This window comes from Sapajus apella, unplaced genomic scaffold, assembly GCF_009761245.1.
Source record: "Sapajus apella isolate SASKATOON/1434 unplaced genomic scaffold, GSC_monkey_1.0 scaffold6, whole genome shotgun sequence".
NCBI classification, from domain to species: domain Eukaryota; kingdom Metazoa; phylum Chordata; class Mammalia; order Primates; family Cebidae; genus Sapajus; species Sapajus apella.
This window is the reverse complement of record NW_022436946.1, coordinates 26,562,580-26,584,655: the sequence shown is the minus strand read 5'-3', so window position 1 is coordinate 26,584,655 and position 22,076 is coordinate 26,562,580. Positions and strand designations below refer to the sequence as shown.

The window sequence follows — 22,076 nt, the reverse complement described above, 5'->3', positions numbered from 1 at the left end:
TCGGAGGCAACACAACATATCTACAACCATCTGATCTTTGACAAACCAGACAAAAACAAGCAATGGGGAAAGGATTCCCTGTTCAATAAATGGTGTTGGGAAAGCTGGCTAGCCATGTGCAGAAAGCAGAAACTGGACCCCTTCCTGACACCTTACACTAAAATTAACTCCAGATGGATTAAAGACTTAAACATAAGACCTAACACCATAAAAACCCTAGAAGAAAATCTAGGCAAAACCATTCAGGACGTAGGTGTAGGCAAGGACTTCATGACCAAAACGCCAAACGCATTGACAACAAAAGCCAAAATAGACAAATGGGACCTAATCAAACTCCACAGCTTCTGCACAGCAAAAGAAACAATCATTAGAGTGAATCGGCAACCAACAGATTGGGAAAAAATTTTTGCAGTTTACCCATCTGACAAAGGGCTGATATCCGTAATTTACAAAGAACTAAAGCAGATTTACAAGAAAAAAACTAACAAGCCCATTCAAAAGTGGGCAAAGGATATGAACAGACACTTCTCAAAAGAAGACATATGTGAGGCCAACAAACATATGAAAAAATGCTCATCATCACTGGTCATCAGAGAAATGCAAATCAAAACTACACTGAGATACCATCTCACGCCGGTTAGAATGGCGATCATTAAAAAATCTGGAGACAACAGATGCTGGAGAGGATGTGGAGAAATAGGAACACTTTTGCACTGTTGGTGGGAGTGTAAATTAGTGCAACCATTGTGGAAGACAGTGTGGCGATTCCTCAAGGACCTAGAAATAGAAATTCCATTTGACCCAGCAATCCCATTACTGGGTATATATCCAAAGGATTACAAATCGTTCTACTATAAGGACACGTGTACACGAATGTTCATTGCAGCACTGTTTACAATAGCAAAGACCTGGAACCAACCCAAATGCCCATCGACGATAGACTGGATAGGGAAAATGTGGCACATATACACCATGGAATATTATGCAGCCATCAGAAACGATGAGTTTGGGTTCTTTGTAGGGACATGGATGAACCTGGAAACCATCATTCTCAGCAAACTGACAGAAGAGCAGAAGATCAAACACCGCATGTTCTCACTCATAGGCGGGTGTTGAACAATGAGAACACATGGACACAGGGAGGGGAGCACTACACACTGGGGTCAGTTGGGGGGAAATAGGGGAGGGACGGTGGGGGGTGGGAAGCTGGGGAGAGATAGCAAGGGGAGAAATGCCAGATGTAGGTGATGGGGAGGAAGGCAGCAAATCACACTGCCACGTGTGTTCCTATGCAACAATTTTGCATGTTCTTCACATGTACCCCAAAATGTAAAATGCAATAAAATAAATAAAGGGAAAAAAAAAAAAAGTAAAGATAAAAGCTAACAAATTACTGTCAGAGGATTTAGTGTAGAATAAACTAACTCTGGACACATCAAAAATATAAATATTTCATGAATTTCATCTTAAAATTGATACTATGTATCAAAAAACTCATTAATACAAACTATACTTACTTGATACTCTTGCAGGTTTTTCTGCTAAAAAGAGAAGATAAATAAGTTCTGTTTAACTGAGATAAAATGCAAGGAAATTATACATTGGTGGACTTTTTAAAAATATTGAATTATTTTGTTTCTTGTTTATTATTTAAGAGTCAATGAAGAAATATAATCCTCTATTGCCTGTCAACATGAGTCTTTGTTTAATTTTTAATTGTTTTAAAATTTTTATTTAGAAATGGGGTCTCAGTTGCCCAGGCTGACATGAAGTAGTACAATCATAGCTCACTGCAGCCTCAAATTCCCTGTGCTCAAGCAATCCTCCCTCCCCTTTCTCCCAAGTAGCTGGGATTACAGGTGTGAATCACTATGCCTGGCTGATCTTTGAATATCTTGGTTAATCTATTTTATCTAAGAAAATATGTCAGTTATCAAGAAAAGCTATTCATCAAAGGGTCACAAAATATATATGCTTTTTAAATACTCTTACTAAATCAGAATCTTTGTTAAATTAAGTGTTTGGGCTCAACTATTATTATACTTAACTTGAATAAAATTACTTTGTATTATGTAACAGCTAAATATTTTATTTTAAATTCCCAAATTTTATAAAATATATTTAGAATTAATTTTCTTTAACAGATAAATAATTACCAGACTAGAAAATAAATCTTAAAAAGCAACATGCAAAATAAGTTTACTTTTAATAATAATTTATTTATTTCCATGAGATGTTATTCTCCTTCAACGAACTATGCTTTTCTATTAAACTGTATGGACAAAATAACTAAGGTGAAATTATTGTCTCAAATACTAGAGCAGACATTCTAACTTCTTGAACAAGACTAGTAACATCTCCATTCTAACGTTAGTCTCATTTAAAGAGCCAGGCTAGAAAATATAATTTTTAAGCAACCTGCTTTACATGATTTCTTTTGAGATTTGTAGAGTTTCTAACATAAACCTAAGGATTAAAAATTTATAAAAATTAGGTTATTTCTAATTTTCTAAAACACACTTTCAGCTGGGACACATATGTTTAGTATTATTACAGTAGTATGTTTCATGCATAAAATTATGAAGTAAACAGTTTAGAAAACTGTTTCACTAAGACTAACATGTTATTTTTTTTTCTTTAAAAATATTACCTTTGATTAGGAAGACAGGAATTTAGGGAAAAAATAAACTTTCACCGAATACAATAAACTATCTGTTAAACGAAGGAATGAATAAGAATATGCCTGCTCTCAACTATCTCTGGGTTCGACTTTGTGCTTCTTTTTTTTTTTTCCCCCGCGATCTCCGCTCACCGCAACCTCCGTCTCCTGGGTTCGGGCAATTCTCCTGCCTCAACCTCCTGAGTAGCTGGGATTACAGGCACGCGCCACCATGCCCAGCTAATGTTTTGTATTTTTAGTAGAGACGGGGTTTCACCATGTTGACCAGGATGGTCTCGATCTCCTGACCTCGTGATCCACCCGCCTCGGCCTCCCACTGTGCTGGGATTACAGGCTTGAGCCACCGCACCCGGCAGGACTTTGTGCTTTCATATGTAATCATTTTTCTTCACTGTGTTTTTACAATATGAAGACATTAAAATGATAGATTCACATAACAGACTAAGAAGTCTGAATCCAAATTCTGAATCCCTGTGTTACAGATGAGTTACAGAGGTTTCCTCCAATCAGATCTCTAATAGATCATCCCCTTGGAGGCAAAGCGGAATATGCTCTATCCTTGGACTGCTCTGATTGGCAGAAAATTTTCCCTTTTATTTACAGCAGCATAATAGAATAATGAAGTGTGAATCGATGGCCTTAACCATTATAGTGTTTGGAAACATTCAAACTTGGAGCCAAATCTTGTCTGTACCATATAAACACTCTTGAGATGTTAGATTTACTTTCATTGTACTTACCGGGTCTTTAAACTGGGCATGATAACTGGGCTTTACTAATGATTAAGTAAACTAATAATGGAAAAAGATACAGCCATGTACTTTCTAATTAAGTATTTTTTTCATCCTTCTGGCTGATTATCTCAAAGGATATTAAACAATATTTTAAAAAGAATCTTTCAATATAAAAATTGTGCTCCTATATTATTATACAAATGTAATTTGCCCTTCTATTGAAAGTTTTATCTCTTAATATTAGTGATACCTATAAATACATTATTAATAATTTTACGTGAAATGGTATGTCTAGATATGTCTAGTCATTTCAGGAATACACACCACAGTGAGCAGTGAAAAGGGAGTCAGTGAAAAACAAAGCTTTTCCTCCCCCTACTAGAGATCTATGGATTTGCTATGAATGAAAATAGTTGGCTTAGTTATGATATGTTTACCTACCACCTTAGAATTTAAAGCACTTTTTTAAGTAATTGAATTTGCATAAGCCTACATAATTTAGTCATAAGCTTAATTTATAGTTTTATGATAATAATATCAGCAAATAGATCATTCATCATCCTCTTTTTAAGAAAAAAAAATCTGCATTGTGCATGCTGGCATTTGCCCATTTTGTGTCCAGGTAGAATTAATTTAAAGGTTGAATTTATAAATAATAAAAAGTATATTCATGATATTAACTACATGTTATTTAGTCATAGATAAAATAAATCCCAGTTACATTTATTTTCACTACCATATTATTTTTGACATTACTTATGCTAAAAGTCTTTTGTAATTGTAAACGTTTTCTTCTGATGTGTGACAGAATATTTTGGTCACCTTATATGCTGCTAACAGTTCTGATTTCTTTGCATTTTCTTATTTTCTATTGAAATATAAGCTTTCTGCTAGATTTTCTACCTGTCCACTTCCTCTGCTACTAGAAGTGTGTATCTTCTAGATTTCTTTGTTTCAAAATAATTTAATTTTAATATTAAGCAACAACATAATTCAGGTATTTCCATACCAATATAGTACTTATGTAATTCAAGATTACCTTTTGTCATATTGTGTAATTGAAGACTTTCTTTTCTTGTTGAGACTGTCAATAAGGAAAATGTAAATTAAAATATAAATTTAAAATAAATTTTCATAAAAACTTTGTCTCAATACAATGCTAAGCTTTAAAGACATGAGGATAATTTAAGTGTTATAAATATTTTCTCAAGGTGATTTTCAAAAATTTTGTCTTCTATCCAACTGGTACTTAACAAAAATAAGTGTTAGCACTAAACATTGTTTTATAAACAGAGGTATAACCTGAATGTAGGAAGAAAATTAATTGGGTCATTCTGATTAGCTGGATTTGGAGAAAAACAAAAAAAGTTATTTTGTCATTGACAATTATTCTTACATGTCTAAGAATGTTCTCCTTATGATCCAACAGATTATTTCTTTGACAATGAAGACCTTTGTAAGCTTTTCGGATAGTTATACTCAAATCAGTAATTGTCATATTATATGGTGTAGTTTGCTAAATAAATAAACCCAATGTTAAGAAAAAAGGCATCATTGTGATTCAGTTTCTACCTTCCTCATCAACAGCACAATAAATCAATGCTTATTTGCATGCATTGGCCTGCCATCCATTGCTGCTTTGACAAAGCCGTTACTTCATATCCACCAATTAACTACCATATTTCTTCTTTTAATCAGACTTGCACTCATCACATACATTAAAAAAAATGGTTTTTTGTTTTTTTTCCAAATGATATAAATACATTTTGATTAAAGTATTTTAGCTTCAGGGCTTCGCATTCTATTTTTCATTCTTTTAAAAAATTACCTTTTTCTTCTTTATGGTGCTTCATGTCGGCTTTTTCTGTATAGAAGAAATAGTAACAGGGTAATATATTTATTTATTTATCTTTTTAATTATACTTCAAGTTCTGGTATACATGTGCAGAACATGCAGGTTTGTTACATAGGTGTTACATGTTTTATGGTGATTTGCTGCACCCATCAATCCAACATCTACATTAGGTATTTCTCCTAATGCTATCCCTCCTTTAGCCCCACATCCCCCAAGAGATCCCAGTGTGTGATGTTCCCCTCCCTGTGTCCATATGTTCTCATTGCTCATCTCCCATTTATGAGTGAGAATATGCAGTGTTTGGTTTTCTGTTCCTGTTTTAGTTTGCTGAGAATGATGGTTTCCAGCTCCATTCATGTCCCTGAAAAGACATGAACTCATTCTTTTTTATGGCTGCATAGTATTCCACGGTGCATATGTGTCACATTTTCTTTATCCAGTCTATCATTGATGGGCATTTGGGTGGTTCCAAGTCTTTGCTATTATAAATAGTGCTTAAATATACATACATGGGCATGTGCCTTTATAGCAGAATCATTTATAATCTTTTGGGTATACACCCAGTAATGGGATTGTTGGATCAAATGATATTCCTGGTTCTAGATCCTTGAGGAATCTTCACTTTGTCTTCAAAAATGGTTAAACTAATTTATACTCCTACCTTCTGTGTAAAAGTGTTCCTATTTCTTCACAGCCTCTCCAGCATCTGTTGTTTCATGACCTTTTAATGATGGCTATTCTAATTGTCATGAGATGGTATCTCATTGTGGTTTTGATTTGCATTTCTCTAATGACCAGTGATGATCAGTTCTTTTTCATATGTTTGTTGGCTGCATAAATGTCTTCTTTTGAGACATGTGTGTTCCTATTCGTCCACTTTTTGATGGGTTGTTTTTTTTCTTATAAATTTGTTTAAGTTCTTTGTAGATTCTGGATACTAGTCCTTTGTCAGATGGATAGATTGCAAACATTTTCTCCCATTCTGTAGGTTGCCTGGTCACTCTGATGATAGTTTCTTTTGCTCTGCAGAAGCTCTTTAGTTTAATTAGATCTCCATTTGTCAATTTTGGCTTTTGTTGCAATTGCTTTTGGTGTTTTAGTCATGAAGTCTTTGTCATGCCTATGTCCTAAGTGGTATTGCCTAGGTTTTCTCTTAGGGTTTTTATGATTTTAGGGCTTACATTTAAGTCTTTGATCTATCTTGAGTTAGTTTTTGCATAAGGTGTAAGGAAGGGGTCCAGTTTCAGTTTTCTACATATGGATAGACAATTTTTCCAAAACCATTTATTAAATAGGGAATCCTTTCCCCATTGTTTTTGTCAGGTTTCTTAAAGATCAGATGGTTGTAGATGTGTGGTGTTATTTCTGAGGCCTCTGTTCTGTTCTATTGTCCTGTGTATCTTCTTTGGTACCAGTACCATGCTGTTTGGTTATTGTAGCCTTGTAGTATAGTTTCACGTCAGGTAGCATGATGCCTCCAGCTTTGTTCCTTTTGCTTAGGATTGTCTTGGATATACAGGCTCTTTTTTGGTTCCATATGAAATTGAAAGTGATTTTTCTAATTCTGTGAAGAAAGTCAATGGTAGCTTAATGAGAATAGCATTAAATCTATAAATTACTTTGGGCGATATGGCCATCTTCATGATATTGATTCTTCCTATCCATGAGCATGGAATGGTTTTCCATCTGTTTGTGTCCTCTCTTATTTCCTTGAGCAGTGGTTTATAGTTCTCTTTGAAGAGGTCCTTCACATTCCTTGTAAGTTATATTCCTAGGTATTTTATACTCTTCATAGCAATTGTAAGTGCAAGTTCACTCATGATTTGGCTCTATTATTGGTGTATAGGAATGCTTGTGAATTTTGCACGTTGATTTTGTATCATGAGACTTTTATGTAGTTGCTTATCAGCTCAAGAAATTTTGGGGCTATACTGATGGGATTTTCTAAATATATAATCATGTCATCTGTAAACAGCGACAATTTGACATCCTCTCTTCCTATTTGAATACTGTTTCTTTCTTTCTCTTTCTGATTCCCTGGCCAAAACTTCCAAAACTATCTTGAATAGGAGTGGTGAGAGAGGGCATTTTTGTCTTGTGCCAGTTTTCAAGGGGAATGTTGCCAACTTTTGCCTATTAAGTATGCTATTGGCTCTGGGTTTGTCATAATTAGCTCTTATTATTTTGAGATACATTCCATCAATACCAGCTTTATTGAGAATTTTTAGCATGAATGGGTGTTGAATTTTATTAAAGGCCTTTTCTGCATCTATTGAAATAATCATGTGGTTTTTGTCATTGGTTTCATTTATGTGATCTATTATGTTTATTGATTTGCATATGTTTAACCAGCTTTTCATCCCAGGGGTGAAGCTGACCTGATCGTGGTGGATAAACTTTCTGATGTGCTGCTGGATTCAGTTTGTCAGTATTTAATTGAGGATTTTTGTATCTATGTTCATCAGGGATATTGACCTGAAATTATCTTTTTTTGTTATGTATCTGCCAAGTTTTGGTATCAGGATGATGTCGGCCTCATAAAATGAGTTAGGGAGTCCTCTTTTCCTATTGTTTGGAATAGTTTCAAAAGGAATGGTACCAGCTACTCTTTGTACCTCTAGTAGAATTCTGCTGTGAATCCATCTGGTCCTGGGTTTATTTTATTTTATTTTATTTTTGGTTGGTAGGCTCTTAATCACTGCCTCAATTTCAGAACTTGTTATTGGTCTATTCAGGGATTCAACTTCTTCCTGGTTTAGTCTTGGGAGGGTGTATGTGCCCAGGAATTTATTCATTTCTTCTAGATTTTCTAATTTATTTGCATAGAGATGTTTATATTATTCTATGATGGTAGTTTCTGTGAGATCAGTAGTGATATCCCCTTTATTATTTTTTATTGTGTCTACTTGATTCCTCTCTCTTTTCTTCTTTGTTACTCTGGCTAGTGTTCTATATACTTTGTTAATCATTTTAATAAACCAGCTCCTGGATTCACTGATTTTCTTGAAGGGATTTTTTGTGTCTGTATCTCCTTCAGTTCTGCTCTGATCTTAGTTACTTCTTGACTTCTGCTAGCTTTTGAATTTGTTTGTTCTTGCTTCTTCTCTAGTTCTTCTAATTATTGATTTTGGATCTTTTCCACTTTCTTCATAACAAGGTAATATATTTATTAATAAGTCTTCTTAAGGTGAGGAATTAAATTTTGTGCAGGCAATATTCACAGTTCAGGAGTAATTATGAAAAGAAGTCTATAGCTTTAATTTATTAGTAACAGGTAGAGTCTGCTTTTGATTTTACATTCCTATTCCTTTTAGGTGTTTAATAAAAATGAAATACCTATATGTTTTGCATGATGAATTGTAATGTACTGCAATTATAATACGTGCTATAAAATCCGTGTCTTCATTTTCATCAACTGCTTTTAAGTCATATAATTTGTATAATTGTATATTTTTCTCCCTTTGTTTTTGTGGCTAATTTGATGTACATATCTTAAAATATCATCTTTACCTTTACTTTCTTTTTCAGATTTTTCAGTTTTCTTCTTCCCTGGGGGGAAAACAACAAGAAATAATCATTTTAAAAAACATGGCTTTCTTACTAATTCTTGGAGTAAACAGTTGGAGATGAGACTTAATCCTAGAGTGGTGGGAGTCATGACTCTCCCACTTCATTTTTTATTATGCTTGGTCATTCTGCTTATGTAGTCACCTATCGGGTCATAATTTCTCCTCCTCCTCCTTCTCCTCTGCTTCCTCCTCCAAGTCCTTTATTCCTCTGCCTCCTACTTCTTTTTTTCCTCCTCCCCGTCCTCTTGTTTTTTTTGAGACTGAGTCTTTCTATATGCCCTCAAACTCCTGGGCTGAAGGAATCCTTCCTCCTCACCCTCCTGAGTAGTTTGGTTACTTACAGGCATGACCCTCTTTTCTACCTCCTCCCTTTTTCTTTCATGCTTTGAAGAGAAGCTAGAATAAGCCATGCCTTTGTTAATTGGCTTAAACTAGAAACACAGGACAAACAACTACATGTTAAATTTTTATATTTGGGAAATAAGAATTTGCCTGGCATGATGAAAACTCAATGAGTAAACTAATGAATAAAAGCAATAAAAAGTAACACAATATTTCTAAGCAAAATATGGATCCAGTTTTCAAAGCAGTCTTGGTAAATTGATAATTTTATTGCTATGCTTTTTAGACAAATGTGGGAAGTAAAACAATATTTAATAGTGGCTTACAAGTTTGTATGTAGTAAAAGTGCACATGTTACATCATTTAGTCCTTCTAACAAGCCTTTTGGGACATCATTATGCCTGTTCTGCAGTTCAGAATATCTGGAATTTGAGCAACTAAGGGATTTTCTAAATGTTATACAGCTAGAGACTTAAATTTACATACTGTTTCCACCACTCTATCTTATCTCCTCTGAAAATGTAAACATTTACCTGATTCTGTGACTTCTGATGTTTCTTCTTTAGAAAAAAAGAATGTAAAAAAAAAGAAAAAATGAATAAGAAAAAGTATAGTTTTTTATTCAATAGCAGACAATTGAAACTTATCTTCTGACATTTCCTCCTAAATTACAATAGGCACATATACTCAAAATGGCAAAGAAATGTACTCCTGATTAATATTTCTGATAACTGTAATTAGACATCTATTTCGAAAATAAGACAAATTTTCAATAAATCTAAAACAGCCTGTTTAAATATGATAGAAGTGGTTAGATAGAATAAATAAGATCTAATACTTGATAGAACAGGATGATTACAGTCAACAATAATAATTTGGCGTACATTTTAAAATAACTAAAATAGTAGAATGTTTACACAAAAATATGATAAATGCTGATGTGATGGATACCCCATTTACCTTGATTTGATTATTATGCATTTTATGACTATATCAAAATATCTCATGTACCCGTAAATATATACAACTACTATGTACTCACAAAGTTAAAAATAAAATAAAATGAAAAGTAAAAAATTAAAAAACATATGTGGTTTAATTAATCAACTCTAAATTCTTTGGTTGATTTTCCTAATTACAAATTATAAATATGTTACACAAATTTTTAATCTTCATGGATACATGCAACCATTAATTCATAGAATGCTTATTAAAGCATCTTCATTTATAAGATGCTGTCAGAAATGCAATTGAGTGGGGTGGTGGGGTGAGATAATAAAAACAAACTCAACTCATGGTGACTACAGTGTGATAAGTGTTAGAAGACATAAAATTATATTTGCTTTTTGCCTATGATAATTCAGAACCATGCTTTCTTCTTAATCCTTCAGTAAATTTACAGATTAGCATTTTTATGTATAACCTGGCAAGTTTTTATCAACTTTCTGTCACAAATAATTTCAAACAATAACATTTCCAGAAAATAAAAATTATCTGAAAGATTAAGAAATATCTCTCATAAAATATCAATGTTTTCTATAAATATGATATCAGTTTTATCAGTCTTACCTAACTATTTTAGGGAGCTATTTTCAAAATTCATAAAAAGGAATTAAAGCATTTTATAACGATGATGGTATACAAAGAATAATGTTTCATAAAAATATAGTATGGCTTTATGGTGATGTTTCATATTAGCACTCTAGTTTTGAATTTTAACCCTTAATTTTGGTAAGAGTGTTCATATTAGCAGCAATAACACAAACTTTGCTAGAGAATTTCTCCAGCCTAAAGGCTGTACTTAATGTTTAAAATTGGCATTTAATCCATTAAGAAGTAAATTGTAGCTGCATTATTAAGGAATCTGTCATATGCTGTTAAGAAAACAGGTTAGTTCTGGGTATTAAAACATATAAATAAAACATCCAGATACACTTTGGATTGAAATGTTCAAATTTAAATTCAGGATACGGTCTGCATACTTTAATAGTATAAAATAAATAGCTTCATTGTTCACTGTTGCATCTTTATAATTGTTTAAAATGTTCAGAAAACCCTAGTGATTTTGAATTACAAAATAAAATGTACCTCAGAGCTTTAAAAAAATTAGAAAATAAAAAGCTAATGCGTTAAAATTAAATAAATTGAGAACATATATTATGTACTCTTTTTTCTCAACCCACATAATAACTGTTAGAGGGGTCTTCATACTGTGTTGATTCAACACATCTGAACAAAAAATTGAAAGTAGATAAGAGAGAGATACAATTACTTTTTTTTTGCATGAGTATTAGTTATCATGGTTAATGTGTTAGTAAAACAGGTATCTCAACAGAAAACATGATATACATTCCCTCATATATCCTGGTTCGGTGTCATATTTCTAATAGCTGCTCAATAAATACACGTTCAAGGATTAATGAGTATAATACAAGCATGCTCATTTTAAAGTGCGTCACTTAATTGCGCTTCTCAGGTATCAACGTTTTTTATAAGTTGAAAGTTTGTGGCAATCCCGTATAATTAAGTCTATTGGTGTAATTTTTCCAGCTGCATTTGCTTCCTTCACATTTCCCTGTCTCATTTTGGTAATTCTCACAATATTTCAAATTTTTCATTACTATTATATCTGTTATGGCAATCTATGATCAGTGATCTTTGATGTTACTATCGTAATTGTTTTGGGTGCATCAAACCACACCTATATAAGGTGGTAAACTTAATGAAAGTGTGTATTGGGACTTCCATTCACCAGTTCTCTCTCTCTTTCCTTTAGGCCTTTCTGTTTCCTGAGAACTCAATAGTTTTGAAATTAGGCCAGTTAATAACCCTACAATGGCCTCAAAGTATTCACAAGAAAGAAAGACTTGCACATTGCTCACCTTAAATCAGAAATTAGAAATAATTAAGTTTTGTGAGAAAGGCATGTTGAAAGCTAGAACAGGCTGAAAGCTAGGCCTCTTGTACCAGAGTTAGCCAAATTTTGAATGCAAAGGGAAAGTTCTTGAAGGAAAGTCAAAGTGTTACTCCAGTGAACACATAAATGTTAAGAAAGGGAAACAGCCTTATTGCTGAGACAAAGAAAGTTTTAGTGGGCTGAATAGAAAACCAAGGCAGCTATAACATTCCCTTAAGCCAAAATTCAATCTATAGCAATGCCCTAACTGTCTTCAAATCTGTGAAGGATGAAAGAAGTGAGGAAGCTGCAGAAGAAAAGTTGGAAGCTAGCAGGGTTGGTTCATGAAATGTAAGGAAAGAAGCCACCTGCATAACATAAAATTTCAAGGTGAAGCAGCAAATACTGATAATAGAAGCTGCAGAAAGTTAACCTGATCTAGTTAAGATAATTGACCAAGATGGCTACAATAAACGATAAACTTTCAGTGTAGACAAAATAGCCTTCTAGGGAGGTTCACTTGAGCCAAGGAGTTTGAGGCTGTAGTGAGCTATGATCCCTCCACTGGACTCCAGCCTGGTGACAGAGTAAGACCCTGTATTTAAAACAACAACAACAACTTAATAAATAGTTTTCTATTGAAAGAAGATCTCATCTAGAACTTTCATAGCTAGAGAGAAAAGTCAATATCTGGCTTCAAACCTTCAAAAGACAGGCTGATTCTCTCGTTGGAGGCTAATGAAGCTGGTGACTTGAAGTTGAAGCCAAAGCTTCTTTATCATTCTGAAAATTTTAGGTCCCTTAATAATTATGCTAAATCCACTCTGCCTGTGCTCTATCACAGGAATAACAAAATCTAGATGACAGCACAACTGTTTACAGCATGATTTACTACTGACTGTTTTAAGCCCACTGTTGAGACCTACTGCTAAGAAAGAAGATTCCTTTCAAAATATTATAGCTCACTGACAATGCACCTGGTCACTCAAGAGCTCTAATGGAGATATACAAGGAGTTTAATATTGTTTTCATGCCTGTGAACACAAGATCCATTCTGTAGCCTATGGGACCAAGGAGAAATTTTGACATTCAAGTCTTATTTTTTAATAAATACAATTTGTAAGGCTATAGGTATCATATATAGTGACACAGCTGATGAATCTGTGCAAAGTAAGTTGAAAGTCTTCTGGAAAGGAATCACCTTTCCAGGTGCCATTAAGAACATTTGTGACTCATGAGGGAGTCCAAATGTCAGCATCAACAGGAGTTTGAAAGAAATTGATTCCAACTCTTATGAATGACTTTGAGGATTCAGTAGAAGTAACTGCAGATGTGTTGGGAGTAACAAAAGAATTAGAAAAGGAAGTGGTGACCGAATTGCTTTAATACATGAACAAACTTGAACAGATGAGGAGTTATTTCTCAAGGATGAGAAAAGAAAATGGACACTTGATATGGAATCTATTCCTGGTGAAGATGTTGCAAACATTGCTGAAATGACAACAAAGGATTTAGAATATTCCATAAACTTAGTTGATAAAGCAGAAGTCAAGTGTGAGATGTTTACTCTAATTTTGAAAGCAGTTCTACTGTGAGTAAAATGCTTTAAAATAGCTACAGGTACTATAAAGAAATCTGTTGTTAAAGAGTCAGTGTGCCAAATTTTATTAAGTCTTATTTTGAGAAATTACCACAGCTACCCTAAACTTCAGAAACTACCACCTTCATCAATTAGCACCCATCAACATCGAGAGAAGGCCTTTCAGCAGCAAAAGTATTGCAACTTGCTGAAGATTCAGATGATGAAGGTTAAAATAAAAGTATTTTAGCAGCAAAATACTTTTAAATTAAGCTATGTACATTTTTTAGACATAATCTTCTTGCGCACTTAATAGACTACAGTATAGTATAAACGTAATTTGATGTGCACTAGGAAAATAAAAAATTGTGTGACTTAGTTTAAATTCACTTTATTGTGGTGGTCTGAATGAAACCTAAAACATCTCGAGGTATGCCAGTACAATGACATTTAATTTTCCTTGAATTGCATTTTTTGAATCACTAAATATCTCTTCATGTGCTTATTGGTCTATGGCTTCTTGCTGTACCCATTTTCCTTTGGTTGTGCTTTTTGTCTCCAGGGTATGCTTGTACACACAATATCCTGTGTCAACCAGACTCACTTATATGGTAATAGTATGATGGCTATTACATTAACAAACATACCATACGTTTTTAACTTCATTTATAACTCAGAGAAATGATGAAATTAAAACAATGAAATAGGGCATTCTTAAAATTCTAAAATGGTACACTTACTTGGAGCTGGCTTTGGTTTGTCTAAAAAGAAAAAAAAAAGAAAATGAGTGATAATTTTCTGTCTATGGATAATATATCAGCTCTTTACATTTCCTATTTTTGCTTTTTACAGTAAAAATAAGAATAAGCCTAAACTTATATCTACAATGAACAGTAGGGAGTGTATTTTTAATAATTTTCAAGTCATACTCTCAATGAGTTTCCTACAGAACAGTAAATCCTGAAACTATGGAATCTTTTTTAGCCTATTCTTCATTTCTGTAAAACTTCATGTTTTATTTCATATAATATTAATGAATACTCACAATAATCTGAACTTCTTACTGTTTCTGAAATGGCATAAAATACATATTCTGTCACTGTCCTTTTAGAATACATATTAATATTAGCTTAGACTAAGATTTACATTCTCCCAATCCAGTATGTTGAACAAGATTAATTTATAAAATCTCAGAAATTAAGGGGTGGTAGGTTAAAAAAAATCATAAAGACATTCTATTTTTTTCCAGTATAGCATGTCTTCTAAAATTTGTTAACTAAAAACATTAACTGTGTCATCTTACATCTAAAGTTCTATTCCTTCATAAAAAGTAGACAAGATTTAGCTATGATTGCAGAAGGTTTGAATCATCTAAAATTAAGTCAAATAATGAGCATGTTAACAGAGGGAATGCAATTTGATACTTTTTTTGTAGAGAGCAATTAGTAATATCTATTCAAACTATATTTAATATACCCTCTTACAAAAAAAAATCTACTTTAAAGATTTTTTTCCCATAAAATTAATAAAACTAGACATATTGTTAATTAATTTGTGAAATTAACAAAACTAGATTGGTATATATTATTATACATTTTTAAAGGAGGCTTTTAAAACAACATTAACATACATCAATTAGAGTCTAATTAAGTTAACTGTGTACAAACATACAATAAAACACTATTTTTAGGAAATATTTTATGTACTGATATGTAAAAAAACTTCAAGATATATTCTGAAATAGAAAAACCTAGTGACAGTATAATTTATAGCATGTTAATATTTGTGTAAGAAAAACAAAAGTGGCGTATGTGTGTGTGTGTGTGTGTGTGTGTGTGTGTGTGTATTTGTACAGGTAGAAAGATAATGATAGAAGGATACATTAAGAAATAACTGAGAAAGGGAAGATGGCCAAATAGGAACAGATCTGGAGTGCAGTTCGCAGTGAGAAGAATGTGGAGGGTGAGTGATCACTGCATTTTCACAAGAGTTTTTACTGCCCACAGACAAGGATATTCCTGGGCTGAAAGGTGCCACAAGTTTCCAGCATGGCTGTTTTAGCTGGCGCTGTGGGTCTCCACACAAAAACTCGCACAAACCCAGGTGGCTGTTTCAACAGGCACCCAGAATGCCTGGGATACAGAGCCTCCCATTCAACTAAAAAAAAAAGGTAACTGAAACAGGGAGCCAGGTGATCTGATTCAGCAGGTCCCACCCACAACAAAGACCAGCAATCTGAAAAATGCTCTAGATTGGGAGTTTCACAGCAAGTGCAGCTGGACCCAGGAATGTCCAGCTCAGTGGGGGGAAGGACATCCACCATTACGGAGGCACTCTGCCACTACCAAGGCAGTCTGCCCTTACCAAGGCAGTTCTAACAGGAAGTTCACATTGCAGCTGGGCAGAGCCCACAGTAGCTCAGTAATGCTCCTGCTGGCAGACTGTGGCTAGACTACCACCTTGCTGGACAGGACATCTCTGAAAAAAGGCAGCATCATGTCAGGAACTTATAAATAAAGCCCCACATTCCCAGGACAGAGCACCTGGCGAAAAAGGCACTTATGAGTTCCACTGCAGCAGGCTTAAACATACCAGCCCAGAAGCTCTAAACGGAACAATGGAGCTCCCAGCTCAGCACTTGAGCACCTATAAGGGACAGACTGTCTTCTCAAGCAGTTCCCTGATCCCTGTATATCCAAAGAGGCACTTGTAAAGGAGAGCTAAGGCTGACATCTGGCAGGTACCCTTCTGGGACAAAGATAACAGAAGAAACTGGCAGCAGCCCTTACTGTTCTGCAGCCCCTGCGGGTGATCCCCAGGCAAGCAGGGACTGGAGTGGACTTCCAGCAGGCCTACAGCAGAGGGGCCTGACAGTTAAAAGGAAAACTAAAAAACAGAAACAACTTCAGCATCAACAAAATGGAAGTCTGCTAAGAGACTCCATCAGAAAGCCACCAGCTACAAAGACCACAGGTAGATAAATCCACAAAGATGGGAAGAAACCAGTGCAAAAAGGATGAAAACACCAAAAACAAGAATGCCTCTCCTCCTCCAAGGGATCATAATTCAACACCAGGAAGAGAACAAAGCTGGATAGAGAATGAGTCTGATGAATTGACAGAAAGAGGCTTTAGAAGGTGGGTAATAGTGAACTTTTCTGAGCTAAAAGAACATGTTCTAACCCAAAGCAAAGAAACTAAGAACCTTGAAAAAAGGTTTGATGAAATGATAATGAGAATAAACAGCTTAGAGAAGAATATAAATGACCTGATGGAGATGAAAAACACAACCAGAGAACTTTAGGAAGCATACACAAGTTTCAATAGCCAAATCAACCAAGAAGAAGAAAGGATACCAGAGGTTGAAGATCAACTCAATGAAATAAAATCAGAAGACAAGATTAGAGAAAGAAGAGCAAAGAGAAATGAAAAAACCCACCAAGAAATATGGGATTATGTGAAAAGACCTAATCTACATTTGATAGGTGTACCTGAATATGGTGGAGAGAATGAATCCAAGCTGGAAAACCCTCTTCAGTATATTATCCAGGAGAACTTCCCAACCTAGCAAGGAAGCCAACATTCGAGTCCAGGCAATACAGAGAACACCACAAATGTATTTCTCAAGAAGAGCAACCCCAAGGCACATAATTGTCAGATTCACCAGGGTTGAAATGAAGGAGAAAATGCTAAGGGCAGCCAGAGAGGAAGGTCGGGTTATCCACAAAGGAAAGCCCATCAAATCACAGTGGATCTCTTGGCAGAAACCCTACCAGCCAGAAGACAGTGGGGGCCAATAATCAACATCCTTAAAGAAAAGAACTTTCAAACCAGAATTTCATATCCAGTCAAACTACACTTCATAAGCAAAGGAGAAACAAAATCCTTTATAAACAAGAAATTGCTGAGAGATTTCATCACTACCAGGCCTGCTTTACAAGAGCTTCTGAATGAAGCACTAAACATAGAAAGGAACAACCAGCACCAGCCACTCCAAAAACATACCAAATGGTAAAGACCATCAACACAATGAAGAAACTGCATCAACTAACAGACAAAACAACCAGCTAGCATCAAAATGGCAGGATCAAATTCACACATAACAATGTTAACCTTAAATGTAAATGGGCTAAATGCCCCAATCAAAAGACACAGACTGGCAAATTGAATAAAAACTCAAAACCCATTGGTGTGGTGTATTCAGAAAACCCATCTCACATGCAAGGATTCACAGGCTCAAAATAAAGGGATGGAGGAAGATTTACCAAGCAAATGGAGATGGAAAAAAAAAAGCAGGAGTTGCAATCCTAGTCTCTGATAATAGACTTTAAACCAACAAAGATTGAAAGAGACAAAGAAGGGCATTACATAATGGTAAAAGGGTCAATGCAACAAGAAGAGCTAACAATCCTAAATATATATGCACCCAATACAGGAACATCCAGATACATAAAGCAAGTTCTCAACTATCTAGAAAGAGACTTAGACTCCCACCCAATAATAGTGGGAGACTTTAACACTCCACTGTCAATATTAGACAGTTGAATGAGACAGAAAATTAACAAGGATATCCAGGACTTGAACTCAGGTCTCAACCCAGCAAACCTAATAGACATCTACAGAACTCTTTACCCCAAATCCACAGGATATACATACTTCTCAGCAACAAATCACACCTACTCTGACACTGACCACATAATTGGAAGTAAACCACTCCTCAGCAAATGCAAAAAAGTAGAAATCATAACAGTCTCTCAGACCACAGTGCAATCAAATTGGAACTCAGGATTAAGAAACCAACTCAGAACTGGACAACTTCGTGGAAACAGAACAACTGGTTTTTGAATGTTGACTGGATAAACAAAGAAATGAAGGAAGAGATAAAGATGTTCTTTGAAACCAACGAGAATGAATACACAATGTACCAGAATCTCTGGGACACATTTAAAGCAGTGTCTAGAGGGAAATATATAGGAATAAATGCCCGCATGAGAAGCAAGGAAAGATCTAAAATTGACAACCTATCATCAAAATTGAAACATCTGGAGAAGCAAGATTAATAAACACTCAAAAGCAAACAGAAGACAAGAAATAACTAAGATCAGAGCAGAACTGAAGGAGATAGAGACACAAAAACGCTTTGAAAAATCAATAAATCCAGGAGCCGCTTTTTCAAAATAATCAATGAAATAGGCCACTAGCCAGATTAATAAAAAAGAAAAGAGAGAAGAATCAAATAGATGCAATAAAAAATGATAAAGAGGATATCACCTCCGATTCTGCAGAAATACAAACTACCATCAGATATTACCACAAAGAACTCTATGCACATAAACCAGTAAACCTGGAAGAAATGGATAAATTCCTAGACACTTGCGCACTCCCAAGTCTAAACCAGGAAAAAGTAGATACCCTGAGTAGACCAATAACAAGGGCTGAAGTTGAGGCAGCAATTAATAGCCTACCAACGAAAAAAAACCCAGGTCCAGATGGGTTCACAGCCAAATTCTACCAGATATACAAAGAGGCATTGGTACCACAACTTCTGAAACTATTCTAAACAATCCAAAAAAGGAATCCTTGCCAAATCATTTTATGAAACCAACATCATCCTGATACCAAAACCTGGCAGAGACTCAACAAAAAAAAGAAAACTTCAGGCCAATATCCATGATGAACATGGATGCAAAAATCTTCAATAAAATACTGGCAAACCGACTGCAACAGCACATCAAAAAGCTTATCCATCACAATCAAGTAGGCTTCATTCCGGGGATGCAAGACGAGTTCAACATATGCAAGTCTATAAATGTAATCCACCACATAAACAGAACCAAAGACGAAAACCACATGATCATCTGAATAGATGCAGAGAAGGCATTCAACAAAATTAAATAGCCCTTTATGCTAAAAACTCTCAATAAACTAGGCGTGGAACATAGCACAAAATAATAAAAGCTATTTACGACAAAGCCGCGGCTGATACCATACTGAATGGGCAAAAACTGGGAGTATACCTTTTGAAATCTGGCACTAGACAAGGATGCCCTCTCTATTCAATATAGTATTGGAAGTTCTAGCCAGAGCAATCAGACAAGAAAAAGAAATAAAAGATATTCAATTAGGAAAGGAGGAAGTCAAATTGTCTCTATTAGCAGATGACATGATTGTATATTTAGAAGACCCCATCGTCTCGGCCCAAAATCTCCTGAAACTGATAAGCAACTTCAGCAAAGTCTCAGGATACGAAAATCAATGTGCTGAAATCACAAGCTTTCCTATACACCAATAACAGACTTAAAGAGAATCAAATCAAGAGTTAACTCCCATTCACAATTGCTACAAAGAGAATAAAATATCTTGGAATACAACTAACAAAGGATGTAAAGGACCTCTTCAAGGAGAATTATGAACCACTGATCAAGGAAATAAGAGAGGGCACAAGCAGACGGAAAAACATTCCATGCTCATGGCTAGGAAGAATCAGTATTGCGAAAATGGCCACACTGCCCAAAGTAATTTATATTCAATGCTATCCCCATCAAGCTACCTATGACCCTCTCCACAAACTGGAAAAAACCAACTTAAACTTCATATGGAACCAAAAGAGAGCCCACATAGCCAAGACAATCCTAAGCAAAAGGAACAAAGCTGGAGGCATCACGCTACCTGACTTCAAACTATACTACAAGGCTACAGTAATCAAAACAGCTTGATACCAGTACCAAAACAGACATATAGACCAATGGAACAGAACAGAGGTCTCGGAGGCAACACAACATATCTACAACCATCTGATCTTTGACAAACCTGACAAAAACAAGCAGTGGGGAAAGGATTCCCTGTTTAACAAATGGTGTTGGGAAAACTGGCCTAGCCATGTGCAGAAATAGAAACTGGACTCCTTCCTGATACCTTACACTAAAATTGACTCCAGATGGATTAAAGACTTAAACATAAGACCTAACACCATAAAAGCCCTAGAAGGAAACCTAGGCAAAACCATTCAGGACATAGGCATAGGCAAGGACTTCATGACTAAAACACGAAAAGCAATGGCAACAAAAGCCAAAATAGACAAATGGTACCTAATTAAACTCCAGAGCTTCTGTACAGCAAAAGAAACAATCATTAGAGTGAACTGGCAACCAACAGAATGGGAAAACATTTTTGCAATCTACCCATTTTAAAAAGGGCTAATATCCAGAATCTACAAAGAACTAAAACAGATCTACAAGAAAAAAACAAACAAGCCCATTTAAAAGTGGGTGAAAGATACGAACAGACGCTTTTCAAAAGAAGACATTTATGAGGTCAACAAACATATGAATAAATGCTCATCATCACTGGTCATTAGAGAAATGCAAATCAAAACCACATTGAGATACAATCTCATGCCAGTTAGAATGGCAATCATTAAAAAATCTGGAGACAACAGATGCTGGAGAGGATGTGGAGAAATAGGAACACTTTTACACTGTTGGTGGGAGTGTAAGTTAATTCACCCATTGTGGAAGACAGTGTGGCGATTCTTCAAGGACCTAAAAATGGAAATTCCATCTGACCCAGCAATCCCATTACTGGTTATATATCCAAAGGAATGTAAATCGTTCTAATATAAAGACACATGAACACGTATGTTCATTGCAGCACTGTTTACAATAGCAAAGACCTGGAACCAACCCAAATGCCCATCAATGATAGACTGGACAAGGAAAATGTGATACATATTCACCATAGAATGCTCTGCAGCCATAAAAAACGATGAGTTGGTGTCCTTTGTAGGGTCATGGATGAATCTGGAAACTATCATTCTCAGCAAACTGACACAAGAACAGAAAATCAAACACCACATGTTCTCACTCATAGACGGGTGTTGAACAATGAGAACACATGGACACAGTGAGGGGAGCATCACGCTCTGGGGTCTGTTGGGGAGAACTAGGGGAGGGACAGTGGAGGTAGGGAGGTTGGGGAGGGATAACATGCGGAGAAATGCCAGATATAGGTTACAGGGGGATGGAGGCAGCAAACCACATTGCCTTGTATGTACCTATGCAACAATTCTGCATGATCTGCACATGTACCCCAGAATCTAAAGTACAATTTTATATATATATATAATTTAACTATGGATAAATATAAATACATATGTATGGATATTAAATATATAAATAAATACCTAAGGATATTATCAGGTATTTTTTGCAATAAGAACTGGTAGAATTTAATAAAAAAGAGAGAGATTTTTGCAGTTAGCTTCATATACGCTTCAGTTTTTGAACCATGTGAAGTATTACATACTGTAAAAATTGAATGACATTTTAAAAGAATTAAGCTAACTTTTAAAATGGGATAACTTCTCTTTTAAGAAGATATTTCAAGCAGAATTCACAATTTGTGAAAATTAATCTGTATAATT

At 35.0% G+C, this 22,076-nt stretch overlaps 1 protein-coding gene across 1 annotated transcript in view; it reads right to left on the bottom strand.

Annotated features, from left to right (window-relative positions):
• The window catches only part of TRDN (triadin), a 377,062-nt gene that overhangs the window by 32,091 nt on the left and 322,895 nt on the right, over nt 1-22,076 (bottom strand). Inside the window, exons 32-37 of the mRNA XM_032274890.1 lie at nt 14,396-14,416; nt 9,714-9,740; nt 8,780-8,818; nt 5,243-5,278; nt 4,454-4,498; nt 1,518-1,541 (exon numbers count right to left, since the gene is read on the bottom strand). Of these exons, the coding sequence (XP_032130781.1) occupies nt 1,518-1,541; nt 4,454-4,498; nt 5,243-5,278; nt 8,780-8,818; nt 9,714-9,740; nt 14,396-14,416 (192 nt within the window). The remainder of the gene's footprint in view (nt 1-1,517; nt 1,542-4,453; nt 4,499-5,242; nt 5,279-8,779; nt 8,819-9,713; nt 9,741-14,395; nt 14,417-22,076) is intronic.